At 32.5% G+C, this 18,471-nt stretch overlaps 3 protein-coding genes across 3 annotated transcripts; 2 read left to right on the forward strand and 1 right to left on the reverse strand.

Moving 5' to 3' along the window:
• The first annotated feature begins 4,280 nt into the window (after window positions 1–4,280).
• Window positions 4,281–7,201, forward strand: LOC111780199 (putative flavin-containing monooxygenase 1). The gene is made up of 5 exons (XM_023660533.2): window positions 4,281–4,763; window positions 4,893–5,133; window positions 5,203–5,384; window positions 5,839–6,188; window positions 6,762–7,201. Exons 1-5 carry the CDS (start codon window positions 4,332–4,334, stop codon window positions 7,117–7,119), a joined length of 1,563 nt encoding a protein of 520 aa, XP_023516301.2. The 5' UTR covers window positions 4,281–4,331; the 3' UTR covers window positions 7,120–7,201.
• A 1,569-nt stretch (window positions 7,202–8,770) lies between these two features.
• Window positions 8,771–12,369, reverse strand: LOC111779751 (putative pectinesterase 63). Its single transcript, XM_023659874.2, has 4 exons — window positions 11,770–12,369; window positions 10,508–10,714; window positions 9,295–9,533; window positions 8,771–9,197 (listed from the first exon to the last, which is right to left on the reverse strand). Exons 1-4 carry the CDS (start codon window positions 12,307–12,309, stop codon window positions 9,005–9,007), a joined length of 1,179 nt encoding a protein of 392 aa, XP_023515642.2. The 5' UTR covers window positions 12,310–12,369; the 3' UTR covers window positions 8,771–9,004.
• Window positions 12,370–16,301: 3,932 nt separating this feature from the next.
• LOC111780359 (Plant invertase/pectin methylesterase inhibitor superfamily protein) lies at window positions 16,302–17,192 on the forward strand. Its single transcript, XM_023660735.2, has one exon. The coding sequence runs from the start codon at window positions 16,385–16,387 to the stop codon at window positions 16,988–16,990; it is 606 nt and encodes a 201-aa protein (XP_023516503.1). The 5' UTR covers window positions 16,302–16,384; the 3' UTR covers window positions 16,991–17,192.
• Window positions 17,193–18,471: the final 1,279 nt, after the last annotated feature.

The raw sequence follows: 18,471 nt of genomic DNA on the forward strand, positions 1-18,471 counted from the left end.
CGAAACGAAGCATTCTTTATAAGGGTGTGAATAGCAATACGTTTTAAATACCTTGGGGGAAGCCTTAAAGGAAAAGTCAAAAGAGGGGAAAGAGCCTTTTTTTTTACAACGGCGTGTAAACCTCTTTTAACCGACTCATTTTAAAAACCCTAGGGTAAGTCCAAAAGCAAAAGTCCCATAGTTTTTAATTTATGTTTTCTAAAGGTTAATGTATTAATGGTTACTTCTAGAACGTGTTTCTAATAGTTTCGTAAATATACTCGCGGTAAATATGTATGTACGTACGTATATATATATATATATATGAAAGAATTATTGAGAATAGGAAGTGAATTCAAAACACGTGTGATCTAGAGTTCAATAAAATGTAGGTGCCGCCATGAATTGAATTCAAAAACCCTATCAACTAAAATTCAAATAAAACCTCCATGAAAATCTTTTCTAGAGCATGGACTCTTTTTCATACTATCATCAATATTCCTCATTTCAATTTTATTTTCAACAATCACAAAATTATTTATATATATATATATATATAGAATAATAATGATCGAAGTACATGATAATTACCGTTGAGTTATATATTTCACTTTAGCATGCGTCATATATACAACCGACAATTAATAATTTCAATATAGTCGACATCATCGACCCACCAAGACTCGTATCTATCATACTTTTATTTTGAAAATATAAAAAGAAAATTAGCCGTCACAAATTTCTTTTAATTTAGCTAGACAAGTCACACCATGTGTTATTTTTGTGAAAATATGAAACGTTAATGTATTTAATATATATATTTTTTTTTTCATCTTTCACAAAAACATATATATAAATAAAATAAAACAATAAATAGTATCACAACTTTTACATTAATAACAAGCTAAATTAATAAATAAATAAAACTCTTACAAGTGCAAGATTAGTTTTTTTTTACATTTATTAATTTATTTTTTTTAGAATTTCTTAAAAAGTACTATTCAATTTTTTTTTTTTTTTTTTAGAGTGAAAGGAACTTTTATTAATTTAGAAAATTAAAAAAAAAAAAAAAAAAAAAAGGATTCAACAGACAAATTTGAACTGAAGTACACGATGGTTTGATCACCCTTTTTGGAAATTGGCTGAATTCTTTTTTGGAAAATTTTAAAAATAATAAAGAAAATAATAATTATTGTTATTATTTATTTTTGTGATTGTGTTTTTTGGTAATTTCACGTCTCCCTTTATTTAATGTCATATTTGACTAAGTTAAACAAAAATTCCAATTAATTTATAGGTTTGCTTAAATGTGGAGCTTACAATTTATACATAAAAAGCATGAATTACTTAGAAAGTCACTAATTCTTCAAGAAAAAGTCCTCATTTGGACAATTAAAACCTTATATATTCTTCAACCTTACCCCATTTTCACATTTTTATTATTTTATAAAATTTAAAAATCATTTTTATTTTTAAATCTTCTCGTTCAAATAATCAATTTTGAAAAAATGTTCGAACGTCCACAAAATAAAGTCAAAACCCAAAAGTTGAGAGACTAAACGTGTAATCTAACTCAAATTAAAATTTTACTTTTAAGCTTCAAAATAGAACAAAAAATTCGATGACCCGAATACCCTAATCTGTATGGTTCGGGTTGGATTACGAACTTATTAGGATTGGGTATCAACCCGAATCGACCCAACCCAAAAACATTCATGGTTAGACTGGGTTGAGTTCATTATTTAATAAAAGTCGTTTGAGTTGAAAAAATTTACAACTCGATCCAACTTAACCCATGAAAATTTATACTTTAATTTCTTATAAGCTTCGTATTTTCGAAGTTTTCCACGAGACATAACATATTGATATTTTTTATAAATTTTGAAAATGTCAATATAAACACAAAATTGTTATGTTAAAAGATTCTTAACATAAAATTATATTCATGAATTTGGAATAATAATAATAATGTAGTTAGCCTAAGTTATTATTTGTATTATATGTCAGCTTGTCGCATCAAATATTATTCTAATATTTATTATATGATATTGAAATTTAAAAAATAACTCTCAATACCAAACCCAAAGTTTTACAAAATTAAAAAAATTGGAATAATTTACATTTAAAAATAATCATAGATTATGGGTATTATAATATGAAATTATATTATTATTAATTAATTAATTAATTAATTAATTAAGTCAAATGGAATTTGAATAATTCATTAACCAGGGAAATTGGAAATTGTCAAAATTCTATTAAAAAAATTAAATCAACTCACAAATTCCACGACCGTACGAGCTTACAACGTAATTAAGCGTTGATTCAATGCTATTTTTTAATATAAAAAATCCACCAAAAAATAATAATAATAATAATATATATTTTTTAATTGCAACTTATTCCCGACCAATAAGTTAGAAGCACGTGTATGTTTTCGAGTTGATGACTTGAGCCACCCGAGTAGAGTTCACAACCCAACGCTCTGTTTTCAAGTTGGACTCGATTAGGTTGTTGGGATTTTTTTTTTTTTTTTTTTAATAAAAAATCTTATCCACAAGTTGGGGTTGGTTGGGTTGACTTAAAAAATGTCAACTCATGAATCAACCCGAATTTTCGATTTTCTTAACGTTCAACCTAACCCATATCGAAAAAAAAAAAAAAACTAACCCAAACTAGGTAATCCGAGTTGGTCAAGTTAAAAGTTTGTGTACTTTGATTAGACGGAGAATCGAGAGGGAACGAGGAGAAAATTTTATTCACTGACTAAACAAGAATTGAGACGGGAAAACATGCAATGTTACCGTATTAAACCATAATCTAAGACGGTTCCATAATTTAGGTAATGTTTGACTTTTTTAGTTCGGTTTTGATATCGAGTCTTTTCTCACCTACTTAAATTTGATTAAGATACTTAATCATTTTTAAAGCATTTTTTAAGTTGAATTTGTGATTTATTGCCCATAAACATTTTTAAATTCAGTTTTGAAAAAGTACTAACTATACAAACTCCCTTTAATTTAATGAAATTAAGTCTAAGTCAAAAGTCAAGTCTACATCGAGTAAAATAAATTGAAATTTTCAATTTTTTTAATTAATTATTTTCTAAACAAAAAAAAAAAAAAAAAAAGCAAATTTTAAGGTTAATCTTGAAGTCCTCTTAATCAAATATTTTATTAAAATATTTAAATTATTTCAACTTAATATAGCTCAATTAATTAAAATAATAATATTTTATTTTGAAAAATCATTTTATTTATTATCCTTTATTTTTCCTTCAATTAAAATAATTCATATACTTATAAATAAAAAATTTCCCTCTTGAATGCAATTTTGACTATTTCTCATTCATATATATATTATTATTATTTATTTATTTATTTATTTATTTATTTATTTATTTATATACCCATTTGTTAAGTATACTCCAAACTATTTCCAAAATGTTAATAAATATTAAATAGGTTGCTTTAATCAATTTAAAGAGCCATTTTTAGAAACAAAATTTGGTTAATATAGTAATTAATTTTAAACAAGGGAAGGATAGAACAAAAAGATTCTTGCTATTAAATTATAATGTTTCTATCACGTTTTCGAGCTTTTAGTTACGGGAAGAGTCATAATTCATATAACAATTAGATTTCGTAGACGAGGTAGCAAACAAGACGATAGCGTCTTCCCACGACTATTCAAATATTGAACGAAAGTACGGGTGTTTTGATAGAAGGCTATTCAGGAGGGATTTATTTGACCTAATTTTAAAATTTTAAAGACTAAACTCGTAGTTTAACTGTAATAACTCAAGCCCACTGCTAATAGATATTGTTCACTTTGACCCATTACGTATTGTCGTTAGCCTTACGGTTAGGGAGAGGTTTCCACACCCTTATAAGAAATGTTTCGTTCTTCTCTCCAAACGACGTGGGATTTTACTGTTTGAGTTGTTATATTAACTCAACTACCGATGTGTACGTATAGATACAGTGTATGATTGAATATAAAACTGCAATTAATTCCCGAGCTGTGAATTAGTATGCGTTCACACGTGTACACACACGCATATATATATATATATATATATATATATATATATATATATATATATATATATATATATATTGAAAAATATTGGTGTGTGAATATGGAAAGGAATTCAATAGAGACATGAAATCATACATAGACTATAGATTGAATAAAATTTAAGGAAAATTCTTCAAGGTTGAATCTTATTTAAATTATATATAAAGGCATATCACGTGCCCGTCACGTGCCTTCAACTGCCTATATAAACGCCCCTTCGTCCTTTCCATTTCCCAAGTCACATCAAATTTCATACAGAATTCAAATCCCTAATGGCTCCTATTCTCTCCAAAATCGCCATCGTCGGCGCCGGCGTAAGCGGCATCGCCGCCGCCAAGCAACTAGCTCACCACCAGCCGGTCGTCTTCGAGGCTACTGATTGCATCGGCGGAGTTTGGAAGCATTGTTCTTATCACTCCACGAAGCTTCAGTCGCCTCGCTGCGATTACGAGTTCGCCGATTTCCCCTGGCCGAACAGAGAAAACGCCGATTTTCCTTCTCATCTCGAGATTTTGGAGTATTTAGATTCCTACGCTAGTCATTTCGATCTCCGCCGCTTCATTCGATTCAATTCGAAAGTCGTCGCCGTTCGATTCATTAGCGATGTTTCCGCTAATGGAGACTCCGGCGAGTACGGAGTGTTGCTCCCTGGTCGTCCTGTTTGGGAGATTTCTGTTATGGATACTGAATCTGGAACTATTCAGGTTGCGAATAGCTTGATTTCTTGATTCACTCTGTTAATTTCGTTAGGGCTTTTTTTCGAAGTTTTGATTGTAGAAATTAGTTCTTCTTCGACTACTCTTCTTTTAATTTAATCTTCAAATCCAACGCAGTTGTACAAAGTAGAGATGGTTGTGATATGCATCGGAAAGTATGGCGATATCGCAAGGCTTCCGGAGTTTCCGAGCGGCAGAGGACCAGAGAAATTCGCCGGTAAGGTGATGCACTCTCTGGATTATTGCAAGCTTGGAAAGGAAGAAGCAAGGGAGTTGGTGAAGGGCAAGAGAGTTGCAGTCATTGGCTACAAGAAATCGGCCATCGATTTGGCTGTTGAATGCGCCCAAACAAATGAAGGTAATTAATGAATTAATATCATATTATTATTATTAATTAATCAATTACTTAATTTATTATTAAATGAAGGCGAAGAAGAAGGACAAGCGTGTACGATGGTGGTGCGAGGGTTACACTGGACAGTGCCACATTATTGGGTTTGGGGTTTGCCATTCTTCTTCTTCTTCTCCACCAGATCTTCTCAGTTCCTCCATGAAAGACCTAACCAGACCTTCCTCAAGACTCTCATCTGCCTCCTCTTGTCTCCCATCGTAATTTTAACTCTCTATCTCTTAACTCGTAGTTATTATTACCTTTTTACCCTCGATCGATTGTTAAACTAGTGCGTGTCAATTACACTAACTACTCCAACCCTAACTTGCAACACTCTCGAACTAATTATGTTATCTGTGTGTTAATACACGAAATTATATTATCTATTTATTAAAAAAATAATATAATGACACCCGAATGATTATCTTTTAACTTCTAGGACCTCGAGATTAAATATAAATTATTTTTAAATAAATTTTAGTGTATAATAATTTAATTAATTTTTAAAATTATTAAATATAAAAATTGAAATATTTTTAAAGTTTAGGATAAAAAAGAAATTAGAATTTTATGTATAATAAATAGAACTATTTTTAAAATATTGATTATATTTTTAGAAGAAAAAGAAAAGTAGAGTGATGGGGGGTAAGTGGGTAAATTTGTATGGAACAGAAGCAGGGAGTTTCGAAGTTCATAGAATCATATCTGACGTGGAAGATGCCACTGGTGAAGTACGGGTTGAAGCCGGAGCATCCATTTCTGGAGGACTACGCCTCCTGCCAGATGGCAATCATGCCGGAAACCTTTTTCCGCCACGCCGACGAGGGTAAAATCGTCATTAAAAAAGCCTCCAAATGGTGGTTCTGGAACGGCGGTATCGAGTTTGACGACGGCTCTAGGTCGGAGTTCGACGTCGTCATTATGGCCACCGGCTTCGACGGCAAGAAAAAGCTCAACGACATTTTTCCGCCGCAGTTTCGAACCTTTCTTCACTATCCTTCCGGCATGATGCCTTTATACCGGTGGGTCACTTTTTTTTATTAGTGAAATTAAAAGTTACCATTTTAATTTTTTTTAAAAAAATACTGAATATATTTTTTAATTTTATGACAAATTTAAAAAAAAAAAATTATGGAATTCTTATAAATATCATAAAATCAAAAACCCAATTATCATGAGTTATTTATTTATTTATTTATTACCATTTTATGATACCCTAAACCTTAAATACCTTGTTAATAATCATAATTGATTTATTTCAAATAATTATCATTAAATTTAAATCTCTAACTAATGTTATATTTACTAACCACCGTAAGAGCTTAAATTTTAATTATAGTTTAATTTAGCTTAAATTTTAATTATAATTCAATTTCTATACTTCAATTTTAATTTGGGGTTTTTTTTTTCTTCCTGATTTTGCTTTAAATTTTTCGTTAATAAATAATTAAAATAACGTCACTTTGATTTAATTAAAACTAATAAATCATAACATAAATTTATAATTTAACCTGAAACCCTAAACATTTATAAATTTAACGGAAGAACACTCAAACACGAATCCTAGTTCAATGAATAAAATATCTATCATTTAGGGGTACGATCAATCCAATGATACCAAACATGGCGTTCGTGGGATATTTGGAGAGCGTAGCCAACCTGCACACGTCGGAGATACGGAGCATATGGCTAGCCCGACTGGTGGACGAGAAGTTCAAGCTGCCGGAGACCCTAAAAATGGTGGAGCAAATAAACGAAGAAATGGAGGTGATGAGGAGGACGACAAGGTTCTACAAAAGGCATTGCATTTCAACTTATAGTATCAATCACAGTGACCAAATGTGTGAGGAAATGGGATGGAAGCCTTGGAGGAAGAACACTTGGTTCTCTGAAGCTTTCTCTCCTTATGGCAGTCAAGACTACAACAAAACCACCACCACCACCACCAAATAATTTAAACTATCCTCTATATATATACATATACACATTATTTACACTAAATATGTTATTCCATAAAGTTTTCGTGTCGTGTCGTGTCGTGTCGTGTCGTGTTTTAAGGTCTTGTTATTTCGTAACGTTTTTGTGTGTTTTAATGTCTTTTTATCATACCCTTTTTGTAGTTGAATATAAAAATTGGTTGATGTTATATAAATTTATGTTGTATAATCCAAACTTGACCGATTGACATAAGGTCAAATGAGCAAATGAGATTTCAGTTTATCTTCTTTACGTGACCGTTTTCTTCATTTATTTATTTATTTTTTTTTTTTTTTTTTTTGTCAATTCTACCGTGATACGTAAGTTTATTATAAAAATGATATAAAACAAAAGAATGATATAATATAAGGGACTTAATTACAAAAATAAAAAAATATAAAAAATATATATTTATTTTAATGCAGTCATATGACACAGTATATACCAAATTATCGAAAAGATTAATGATTTTAATTAATAACTTACCTGAGATGGTTGGAGAGAAGAATAAAACATTATATCCAAATTATACGAAAATCTATAGAGGCCCAAGTTTCTTTTGGATCCCAATTCCAATACGATCTCCATGTCTCATTAGCCCATACGACCCCGGAAAGAATACCTATGCTTAAAAAGACAAACCCTTGACTAATAATACGACAGCTCCAATGATCTAATGGCTCCAATGATCTAATGGTTGAATCAGTTGAGATTTATAATAATTATTCGAAGAAAAAAAATAAGTGTTTCTTAAAACATTGTTCTTATAAGGATGTAGAAATCTCTCTCTACTATAACTTTCTCGACCACGATTTCTTTTTTGTTCTAGTCACTCCAAAATACGAAATTGTATTGATACTTGGTATATAAAAAAAAACGAGTAAATAAAAATTAATCAAAATGGATAAAGAAATAGTGGGTTCCTTCGTTTCTATGGTTACTTCTTAAACGGTGAGTTGGTTACTTCTTAAACGGTGAGTTCCTCTCTATACACCGGAGCTCCTTGGTGAGGTCCTCTCTATACACCGGAGCTTCTTTTATTTCATCAATGTTATTGTTAACTTGTCACCCTCTTTGGCTCTACCCATGAATTAGCAACCCGAAGTGTTTTAAAAACCATGAGTGTAAAACTTGTCACCCTCTTTGACTCTACCCATGAATTAGCAACTGAAGTGTTTTAAAAACCTTGAGTGTAAACTCAAAAGGAAAAATTCAAAAGACAATATTAAAAACCTTGAGAGAAAGCCTAAATAAGACAATATTTAGTGGTGAGAGGTGGTGAGAGAAATCAAACAAGTTTCTTAAAAACGAGACCTTGAGAGAAAGCCTAAAGAAGACAATATTAGCGGTGGTGAGGGAAATCAAACAAGTTTTCTAAAAAACGAGAAACCCGAAAAACAAGAAGACAATATTTAGCGGCGGTGAGGGAAATCAAACAAGTTTTCTTAAAAACGAAAAACCCAAAAAACTAAAGAGGACAATATCTGCTAGCGGTGAGAAGAAGCATAAGGAAAAGTCCAAAAAAAATAATATATGTTAGCGGTGGACTTAAATCGTTACAAGTTATGTTCAAGTTAGAGTCAGTTCATCACGCTACTCGTTAAACACTTTGGAAGAAGAAAAAAAATGGTACACAAATGCGTGGGCAAAGGCCCATTCATGATCATATTTTTGCCTAGACTTGCAAAACTGCGCGCAGCATTGTTTGTAAATGTAAGAACATATAAATGATTAAAAGAAGAGATCAACTGAGAGAGAGGAGAGGCTTCCTGGAAAGCTCAAGAAATTGATCGGTTTGGTACAACAACAACAACAAGAATCAACCAAAACTTTATCCAAAAAGAAACACGAGACAACATAATCAGCCATGGCATTGAGATGACACCGGGAGAAGGGACAGCCTTGGAGGTGGTAGAACCCATTTGTTTCCATGGATATAAGTCATACTCAAAAACGCCTTCGCTTCGTCGTCCGTGAGTATTCTCGTGTAGTGTGCTCGTCCCGTGCTGTCCGCCCCGGGTCCTTTGCACTTGTACTCACCGTAGTACATACTCCTGTCAACACGGTCGATAATCAAAATGAATCAATCAACTAGCAATAAGATGATGATGACGACGATGATGATATTATTATGTGCGTGATTTTGCTCACTTTCGAGGTTCGGTTCCCTGCATTTTATCGGACCATCCTTGGGTGTTAATGAGTGTTCCCATGTAAGTGTAAGCAAAAACCACACGAGTTCTCTCCTTCCATGCTCTTCCCAAATAGGTGTTTCCAGTTCCTGTGATGTTGCAATATGCAAATGTGAAGCCGCTGTCGTCTGTGGAATTCTCCCTTGCTTGAGCTGTGATCACTCCTGTCCCTTCTGCCACTGAGTTTATTACTGTTTTCTGTCACAAATACACACACATATGGATGAAATGGTTGATGACAACAAATGGATATAAATTTGGAATTTTTTTTTTGCATAGTACCTCAACAACATCTAAGAGAGGAACAATTGTAGACCACATTGTAACAGACTCATTGAATAATTTGTTCGTGAGTAAAAATAGATACCTACTCATTAGCTCGATGATCATGATGGCTTATACATTGATAGAAATTTCCACCCACTTACCAGATCGATCATAGTGAAAAAACAGATACCCACCCACTTACCAGATCGATCATAGTGAAAAAACAGATACCCACCCACTTACCAGATCGATCATAGTGAAAAAACAGATACCCACCCACTTACCAGATCGATCATAGTGAAAAAACAGATACCCACCCACTTACCAGATCGATCATAGTGAAAAAACAGATACCCACCCACTTACCAGATCGATCATAGTAAAAAAATAGATACCCACCCACTTACCAGATCGATCATAGTGAAAAAATAGATACCCACTTACCAGATCGATCATAGTGAAAAAAATAGATACCCACTTACCAGATCGATCATAGTGAAAAAAATAGATACCCACTTACCAGATCGATCATAGTGAAAAAACAGATACCCACTTACCAGATCGATCATAGTGAAAAAAAAATAGATACCCACTTACCAGATCGATCATAGTGAAAAAAAATAGATACCCACTTACCAGATCGATCATAGTAAAAAAATAGATACCCACTTATCAGATCGATCATAGTAAAAAAATAGATACCCACTTACCAGATCGATCATAGTAAAAAAATAGATACCCACTTACCAAATGGATCATAGTAAAAAAATAGATACCCACTTACCAGCTCGATCGTCATACAAAGAATTGGGTAATGTAAGAAGAGAAAATATTGATAATTAATTTGTAAGTGTAGGAAGATTTGAGGAGATTTTGATATGAAAGTATAAGAAGGGCGTAGGTACCAAGTAGAGGGATTTGCCATTTCCAAAGATGAAGTCCACCGTGCCTTCGATGTAACAATCCTTGAAAAAATGTCTGCCTCTGTCATCGCAAAGAGTGTCCTGAAACCCTATGAATTGGCAGTGGTGGAATGCTGCCTTATCCCCTGATATCCTCATTGCCACTGCTTGTCCTCCTGTTCTTCCTGCATCCGGCATTGGAGCTGAATTCTGCAGCAACAAATTCATCATACCCAATCTTCATTTCTTGTTAATCACTACAATTTCATTTTCATTCATTCAAAACACGTTAGGAGATCGTACAATTTTGAACTAAAAAGGTTAGTTTGATCGTACAATTTTGAACTAGAAATGTTAGTTTGAAACCACACTAACGGAATTGAACTAATGTGGAATCTCACAATCCACTCCCTCGGGGGCTTAGCGTCCTTGCTAGCACACAGCTTAGCGTTCTTGTAACGGTCAAGCCCACCGCTAACAGATATTGTCCTGTTTGAGCTTTCCCATTCGGGGTTCCCTCAAAGTTTTTAAAACATTGTCGGCTGGGGAGAGATTTCCACACCTTTGTAAGGAATGTTTCGTTCTCCTGTTCTCCTCTCCGACAGATATGACACATCTACGACACATCTACTGGGAAGAGGATTCCACACCCTTTATAAGGAATATAAGGAATATGGCACATCTATCTAATATGACACATCAGAGGTTTCAACACCCTTTATAAGGAATATGACACATCTATTAAGAAGAGATTTCCACACTCTTACAATAAATGTTTCGTTCTCCTCTCCAACCGATGTGGTTGTAATTGCATGTGTATTAAATTTCTTACCAATTCATGCATGTCCTATTGATCCTGACAACCAAATCATGACAGATAGATATCTAAAATGAAACTACAGATTTTCGGATCTTCGGATCTACACCGAACAAGATTCCCGAGCAAGAATCTCATTGCAATCAACACGAGTGATTAAAAACCTACAAATTTTTTATCCAACAAGGTATAGTCATCTCAAAAGGGAACTTTTCTAACAGAAATAACCAATTGTGCAAGAAAATGTCAAGATTTCAACGTGAAAACTCATGCTTAATTTTGATGGCGAATAAATGCATGAATTTTTTCAGGAAAAAAATATAAATAAATAAATAAATAATTAGTAGTCACGCAATAATAAGTTACTAAAATTTTTTTGCGCCCCATAACTTTCACTATTTACAAAACTTACCCCACAAAAATGAGGAGAAGAAGAAGAGAAACTCACCACAAACGCAACATTGACGGCGACGAAATAATCCGATTCCACCGCCACCGTCGCGCTCTCGGCTGTACCAAATTCCGACGCCGTTCCGTCGTACGATATGACCGGCATTTTTCCTGTCTGACCGTACAGCGTCACGAAAGGCTTCGAAGAATCGATCGTGATCTTCTCGCGGTAAGTTCCACCGCCGATCCACACCACCACTCGCTCACGATTTCCGGACGGAATGCTCTCGATCGCTTGAGTGATCGTTGAGAAATTTCCTTGTCCGTCTTGTTTAACGGTGATCATTCGAGCGCAATCCTCGGCCTTAGCAAGCCGCGGATCCAGCGTCTTGGCTCCTGTCTCGTTCGCCTTCCGTTGACGGTACTCTCTCATGTTGTGTGCGATCCATTCGTCGAGCTGCGATGGCTCTGCCGGAATCGTCTTCGTGCGAGCTTCGACGACAATGGCTGCAGGAATAAGTATGGTGATGAGTTCGACCACCGCCAGTACGAGCACCACCGTCGCCGGAAAAGATGAAGCAACGGCTGGCCGAGACATTTCTCGCGAAACTCTCCTTGGTGGGGGTGGTTTTTGGCCTTGAATGAATTCTAGGTGGGAGGCTGTGGTGGTAGATATTTATAAACGCGAGGGGTAAAATGGGAATTTTGGATTATTATCCAAAGTCAATACGTGTTTGGTAATATTGGTGTTTTTATAGGATGGGTAGTTCTTTTTTTGGGGAGTGGGAATGTTCGGAGGGAATTGGTATAAAACAAAAATAAATAAATAAATAAATAAATAATTCAACAGCTAAATTATACAAAATACTAAGTGTTCGAAAACTTCAATGGTCAGAAAAACCCGATCAACTCATTCTAACCCGGACAGTTTGAAAAACTCGATCAATCCATTCTAACCCAACAGGTTGAAAAACTCGATCAATTCATAACTCGATCAACTCATCCTAATCAGAATAATTTGAATAACCAATCAGCTTATCATAACCTGGACAGTTTGAGTTCAACTTATTCTAACCCACACTGCTTGAAAAACTCGATTAACTCAACTTAACTAGTACAGTTGGAAAACCCTGATCAACTCATCCTAATTAGAACAGTTTGAATAATCAATCAACTTATCATAGCCCGAACAGTTTGAGTTGGGTTATAAATTTATTGTTAAACTAAATTCAAATGAATCACAATCTTATGGATTGAGCTGTTTCATCTACCCGGTAATAAAGTTGACTTGAACCAACCAAAGTTTATATATCTATGATACAATTAATTTTATATGTATATTAAATAATAATAAATTCAACTCAATCGTAAATAATTAAAAATAAAAAAAATTTAAAAATTATTTAAAATTGAGTTGGGTTTTTATTTAATAAAAATTGTTTAGGTTAAAGTAATTATAATATGAACTATTTTGGATTTATTTTTCAAACCTTAAAAAAAAAATTAAAAATCTCAAGAGCACGTATGGACTGTCCCAGAGGTCAAAAGTTTGTTTTTCCCTAAAATATATTGTGTATTATTAATACACTAAATTTGTATCATATAATAAAATTATCGATCATTTATACAATAATATATATCGTTAATACTATAATAATTGATATAAAATTAAAGTAATTTGTGGATTTTATAACTGACTTATTTTAATTTTTTTTAAAAGATAATTGATTTAAATTAAAACTTTTAAATAAATTTCCATTTATTTAATTTTATTCTTTGAAAAAAAAAATGGACACCAACCGTTTGTAGCAGTTAGGATTACGTTGAAATCTCAAACATTGCAACAACAACCCATTAACTAACCCATATGGGCCCTCTCGCCCAATTTACTTCTTTTACATATTTTATTTAAACCAATTCAATAATTTTTTTTTTTAAATTTTAATTCATCCAATTAAATATTAAAAATATATAATAATGCACTTATTTCTAAAATTAGATCGAGCAAATTATATTTACAGTGTTCATATGACTTAAAAATGTGACAAATCCCGACTAATGCATCTAAATTATAAAAGTCGGGTTATGTTATAAGTTTTTCAATTTGGGTTAGGTTGAATTTAAAAATAAATAAATAATCGGGTCGTGGGTTGATTTTTTTTTTTATCAACTAACCAGACTAACCAGGGTTACAATTCAACCTAACCCTACCCTGTTTTAAAGATTATTACGAAAATTAAGAATATTTGACATTTATAACTAATATTAGTGATACGTTATACCTTATGAATATTAGATATCTGAGTTTTATGAAATTTTAGTTATTAATATAATATATATATTATACACGTGCGAATGATTAGAAAAAATAGAAACTAGCTTATCTCTCAAAACCCTCAAAATTTTTAAAAAATTAAATAATTATCAAACTGAACCTAAAATATAAAAACCCTCGATTTAAAAAAAAAAATTAAATATTTATCTAAATGGACCTAAAATTTACAAATTTTCACGGGTGAAAATTAATATCTCACAAACCCTCGATTTAAAAAAATTAAATAATTATGACCTAAAATTTACAAATTTGCACGTTTTTGCGTGAAAATTAGCTTTAGGTATCTCGTAAAACACTCGATTTAAAAAAAATAATTATCAAATTGGACTTAAAATTTACAATATTTCACGTTTTGACACGTGAAAATTAGCTTTTAAGTATCTCACAAAACCCTCGATTTAAAAAAAATAAATAATTATCAAATTGGACCTAAAATTTACAAATTTTCACATTTTTGCTTGAAAATTAGCTTTAAGTATCTCGTAAAACCCTCGATTTAAAAAAATCAAATAATTATCAAACTGAACCTAAAATTTACACTTCGTCATGTTCTCGAGTGAAAATTAGGTTTAAATTATGTCTCGAGAGCCGAGAAAGACACCCTATCTCTCCTATCCCTCGACGAAATGACCAAAAATGGAAGGTTTTTTTTGTTTACTTTTGACCATTCATACAAGTAAAGGCTTAGAAAATGAGTGCTTGGAACTATTGGTTCACATGTATTTTGGGTCCATATGAATTAAAAATAAAAATATATATTTTTGTAGAGCTCACAATATTAGTAAATGATGCAATAATTGACCACATGGGATTTAAACCATATTTGTGAGGAATCTTTTGTACTTAATTATCATCCATCCATACTTGTAATTTTTATTTTAAAAAAATAAATTAATTTCAATTTCATTATTAAGTGTTTCTTCTATTTCTTTCGTTTAATAATTTTACGCGAATATAACGAAAAATTCTTCATAAATTCGCTAATTAAATTCGATCAGTACGTAATTAATTGAAATAATTTCATTAAAAAAATTCATAAATTTTAATTAGATTTTACTGTAACGTAACCATTATTAAACATACGTGAAAATTGATACAATTTGACAAATTTAACTCTAAATAATTATTTTATTTTTCATTATAAAGGTTTTTATTCCATACAATTTAGTCTAATGTATATTTATTTTATTTTTGCTTATATATCTTTTAAATGGTAAATTAAAGGCTAAAAATGTAATTACCCAATAAAATGTAATCTCGTAAGCGATAGGAGAATAATAATAAAAAAAAGTTAATCGAATATAGATATATACTTTTGATCAAAAGACTCGAGGTTATAAAACTCGAACCCGAATCACATATTTGAAAAAAAAAAATAAATAAATAAAGTGAAGAGGATGGGGCATATTGCATATGGAAGCATATGCAGTAATTTAATGTGGTGGGAGCAGAGGGAGTTATGGGTCCGTCAGAGATTGCCGCCCCCATGTCCCTTTCCTTCTTTCTTTCACACCCTAAACGTCTCGAGACGTGTACGTGAGCTAGATTTGATTGATGACTCGAGCCATCTAAATAAAATTTATAATCCAACTCGTCTTTTAAACTGGATCGTATGGCTGTTACAGCCCTAGGTCACCGCTAGCACATAGTCCTTGTGTTTTTTCTTCCGGGCTTCTGCTCAGAGGTTTTAAAACGCGTCTGTTAGTAAGAGATATTCACATATTTGTAGAGAATGTTTCGTTCACATTTCTAACCGATGTTCGATTGTACGGCTACTACAACCCTAGGCCACCGCTAGTAGATACTCCTTGTGTTTTTCTCTCTGGGCTTCTCCTCAAGGGTTTTAAAACGCGTCTGTTAGGAAAAGATATTCACACATTTTGTAGAGAATGTTTCGTTCATCTTTCCAACCGAGGTACGATTTCATGTACATTAATAGCTAAAATTTTGTTCCCTGTCCAGTCATTTGAACTTTCTTAATTTTAAATTAAAAAAATTCCCGAATTTATCTTTTTTAAAAAAAAAAAATTACGAATATTTTATTAGACATGGGTCAATTTTAGCATAATTTAAAAATTTTAATAAAGTTTTGAGCAAAAATTCAATAAAAATATAAAAATAATACAAAACTCATCAAATATTAATATCATAGGTTAAAAATTAAATAATTTTTATATAATATTAAACTTTATGTTATTTATTATTCATTAAATAATAATATATAAAAAATTCAAATGATTATTGGAAGCAACTAATTCATTAATGTTTCCATAACCATTGTCCTAGAAATCCTCCCCATTCCCCATTGTTCCCACGCTCCCACTTTTCTTCCTCCGCCATGACTTCCCTTTCTCTCCTCCTCTTCCTCCTCCTCTCTCTCTCCCTCTCCGCCGCAGCCCACGACGGCCCTCCGCCGTCCCAAGATCTGATCCACTCCTCCTGCCTTCAAGCCAGCTACCCAAGTCTCTGCATCAGAACCCTATCCTCCTACTCTGGCGCTGTCAACACCCCACAAGATCTCGCCCAAGCCACCCTCTCCGTCAGCCTCTCCCTCGCCCGCGACCTCTCCCGGTATCTCTCCAATTCCTCCGCCAACCTCCGGCAGGCCTCGAAGCGGCAACGCGCGGCGGTCGACGACTGCGTGGAACAGATTGGAGACTCTGTTGAGGAGCTGAGCAACACTCTGGGTCTCCTCCGCCACCTCCCCTACGGCGACCGCCGGTCTTTCCGATTGCAAATGAGCAATGCCCAGACGTGGGTCAGCGCCGCCTTGACCAATGAAGACACGTGTCTCGATGGGTTTAAGGAAGTGGATGGGGAGGTGAAATTTGATGTGAAGAAGAGGATTTCTAAGGTCGCTAAAGCTACTAGTAATGCTCTGTATATGATTAATCGCCTCGACGTCGGAACCCCCGCCGGGAGGAAGAAATTGGCCGCTCCTTGAGCTTGATCGCGGCGGCGATGGCGGATTCCGGTTAAGTAGAGTTTGTTGCTCTGTTTTTTCTTGTTAATGTATTATTGGCTAAATATACAAAATCGTTCTTGCGAGGTAATGCTCTGTTTTTTTCTTCATCGAGGCTTTAAAATATATCTATTTAACTTTTAGTCCCTCCAACATCAAATAAAATAACTATTTAGTCCCCAAATTTTATGTTTTAGTCCCTTAATTATCTCAAATTTTGTCTTTTAGTCCTCCACTACAAAAGAGATAGCTAATGTGAGCTGTAATTTTTGGTGAGCATATGACACAAAAATGACAATAATTGTCATGGATTCAAATCACGATTTAGAATTCAGATTCGGTGCTTGAGAGTCGAGTCGTTTAATTCTGTAACGACCCAGGTCCACCGCTAGTAGATATTGTATTTTTTGGGCTTTCCCTTTTGGGCTTCTCCTCGTGGCTTTAAAACGCGTTATCTGGGAGAAGGCTTTCACACCCTTATAAAATGACAGTTTGTTATTCTCCCCAACCAATGTGGGACATAGAAGACAGTATCTGCTAGCAGTGGATCTGGGTCGGTATATATTCCTTTAGCATGTTCTGTTCTCACTTACGGGCCCACACATAGAATTGTTATAAGACACACTTAACTATGGTGAAATCACCGAGAAGAAGATGCACTTTGTTGATATAAGTGGTGACTTACATTTATTTTAAATACTTCTTAGTCATCTTATTCTAATAATTACTCCGACCTGCTCTCAATAAAAAAATTATTAAAAAAATATTAAATTTTTTTAAATGGTCTATTTTTATTTCAAAATGCTATATTTTTAAGTATTAATTACTAGTTTAGTTTAATAAATAATTTAAAATTAATGTGATTTTTAAATTAATTGAATAGCAATCAAAATTAGTGAACCACTTTAATTATGATCATTTAAAACTAATTATTAAATCAACAAGCATTGAACACAATTAAAGATAATAATATAAATTTTAAAACATAATAACCAAATAAAATAAAACTCGATAACCATTTATTTTTTATTAATTATTTTTTATTTCCTAGATTATGTTCCTATTTTCACAATTTCTTTTATTTTTTATTTTCAAAATAAATAATTGAATTATCTGCAAAATTTTAAAATAAAAAATAAAATAGACAATATATTTAATATTTATTTATCCAATATATATGTATATTTATTAATAGCAAAAATAAAATATTGAATGAGTGAACCCGAACCTAATTTAAATATTTATATATTTTCAACTAAAATATCGATTTATATTAGAATGTCTACTTACACGTACATTAAAAAAAAAAAAAAAATTAGTCAATAATCTCAAATTTATTATTATTATTTTTTATTTTAAATTTTTCAATTAAGTTTTCATTATTTATTTTTATTTTAGTTTATAAATATATTTTTATCTATCAATCATTTTTAAATGATTTATAAATGAGTTGTCAAATCATT

The sequence above is a fragment of the Cucurbita pepo genome, chromosome 18 (assembly GCF_057944985.1).
Source record: "Cucurbita pepo subsp. pepo isolate OVF chromosome 18, ASM5794498v1, whole genome shotgun sequence".
Taxonomy (NCBI): Eukaryota; Viridiplantae; Streptophyta; class Magnoliopsida; order Cucurbitales; family Cucurbitaceae; genus Cucurbita; species Cucurbita pepo.

Coding starts and splice junctions, on each gene's coding strand:
- LOC111780359 (XM_023660735.2), top strand. CDS start 16,385: ATGACTTCCCTTTCTCTCCTCCTCTTCCTCCTCCTCTCTCTCTCCCTC.
- LOC111779751 (XM_023659874.2), bottom strand. CDS start 12,309: ATGTCTCGGCCAGCCGTTGCTTCATCTTTTCCGGCGACGGTGGTGCTC. Junction 10,715..11,769: donor CCGTCAATGTTGCGTTTGTG/GTGAGTTTCTCT, acceptor TTGTTGCTGCAG/AATTCAGCTCCAATGCCGGA. Junction 9,534..10,507: donor ATGGCAAATCCCTCTACTTG/GTACCTACGCCC, acceptor TATTTGTGACAG/AAAACAGTAATAAACTCAGT.
- LOC111780199 (XM_023660533.2), top strand. CDS start 4,332: ATGGCTCCTATTCTCTCCAAAATCGCCATCGTCGGCGCCGGCGTAAGC. Junction 4,764..4,892: donor CTGAATCTGGAACTATTCAG/GTTGCGAATAGC, acceptor AATCCAACGCAG/TTGTACAAAGTAGAGATGGT. Junction 6,189..6,761: donor GGCATGATGCCTTTATACCG/GTGGGTCACTTT, acceptor TCTATCATTTAG/GGGTACGATCAATCCAATGA.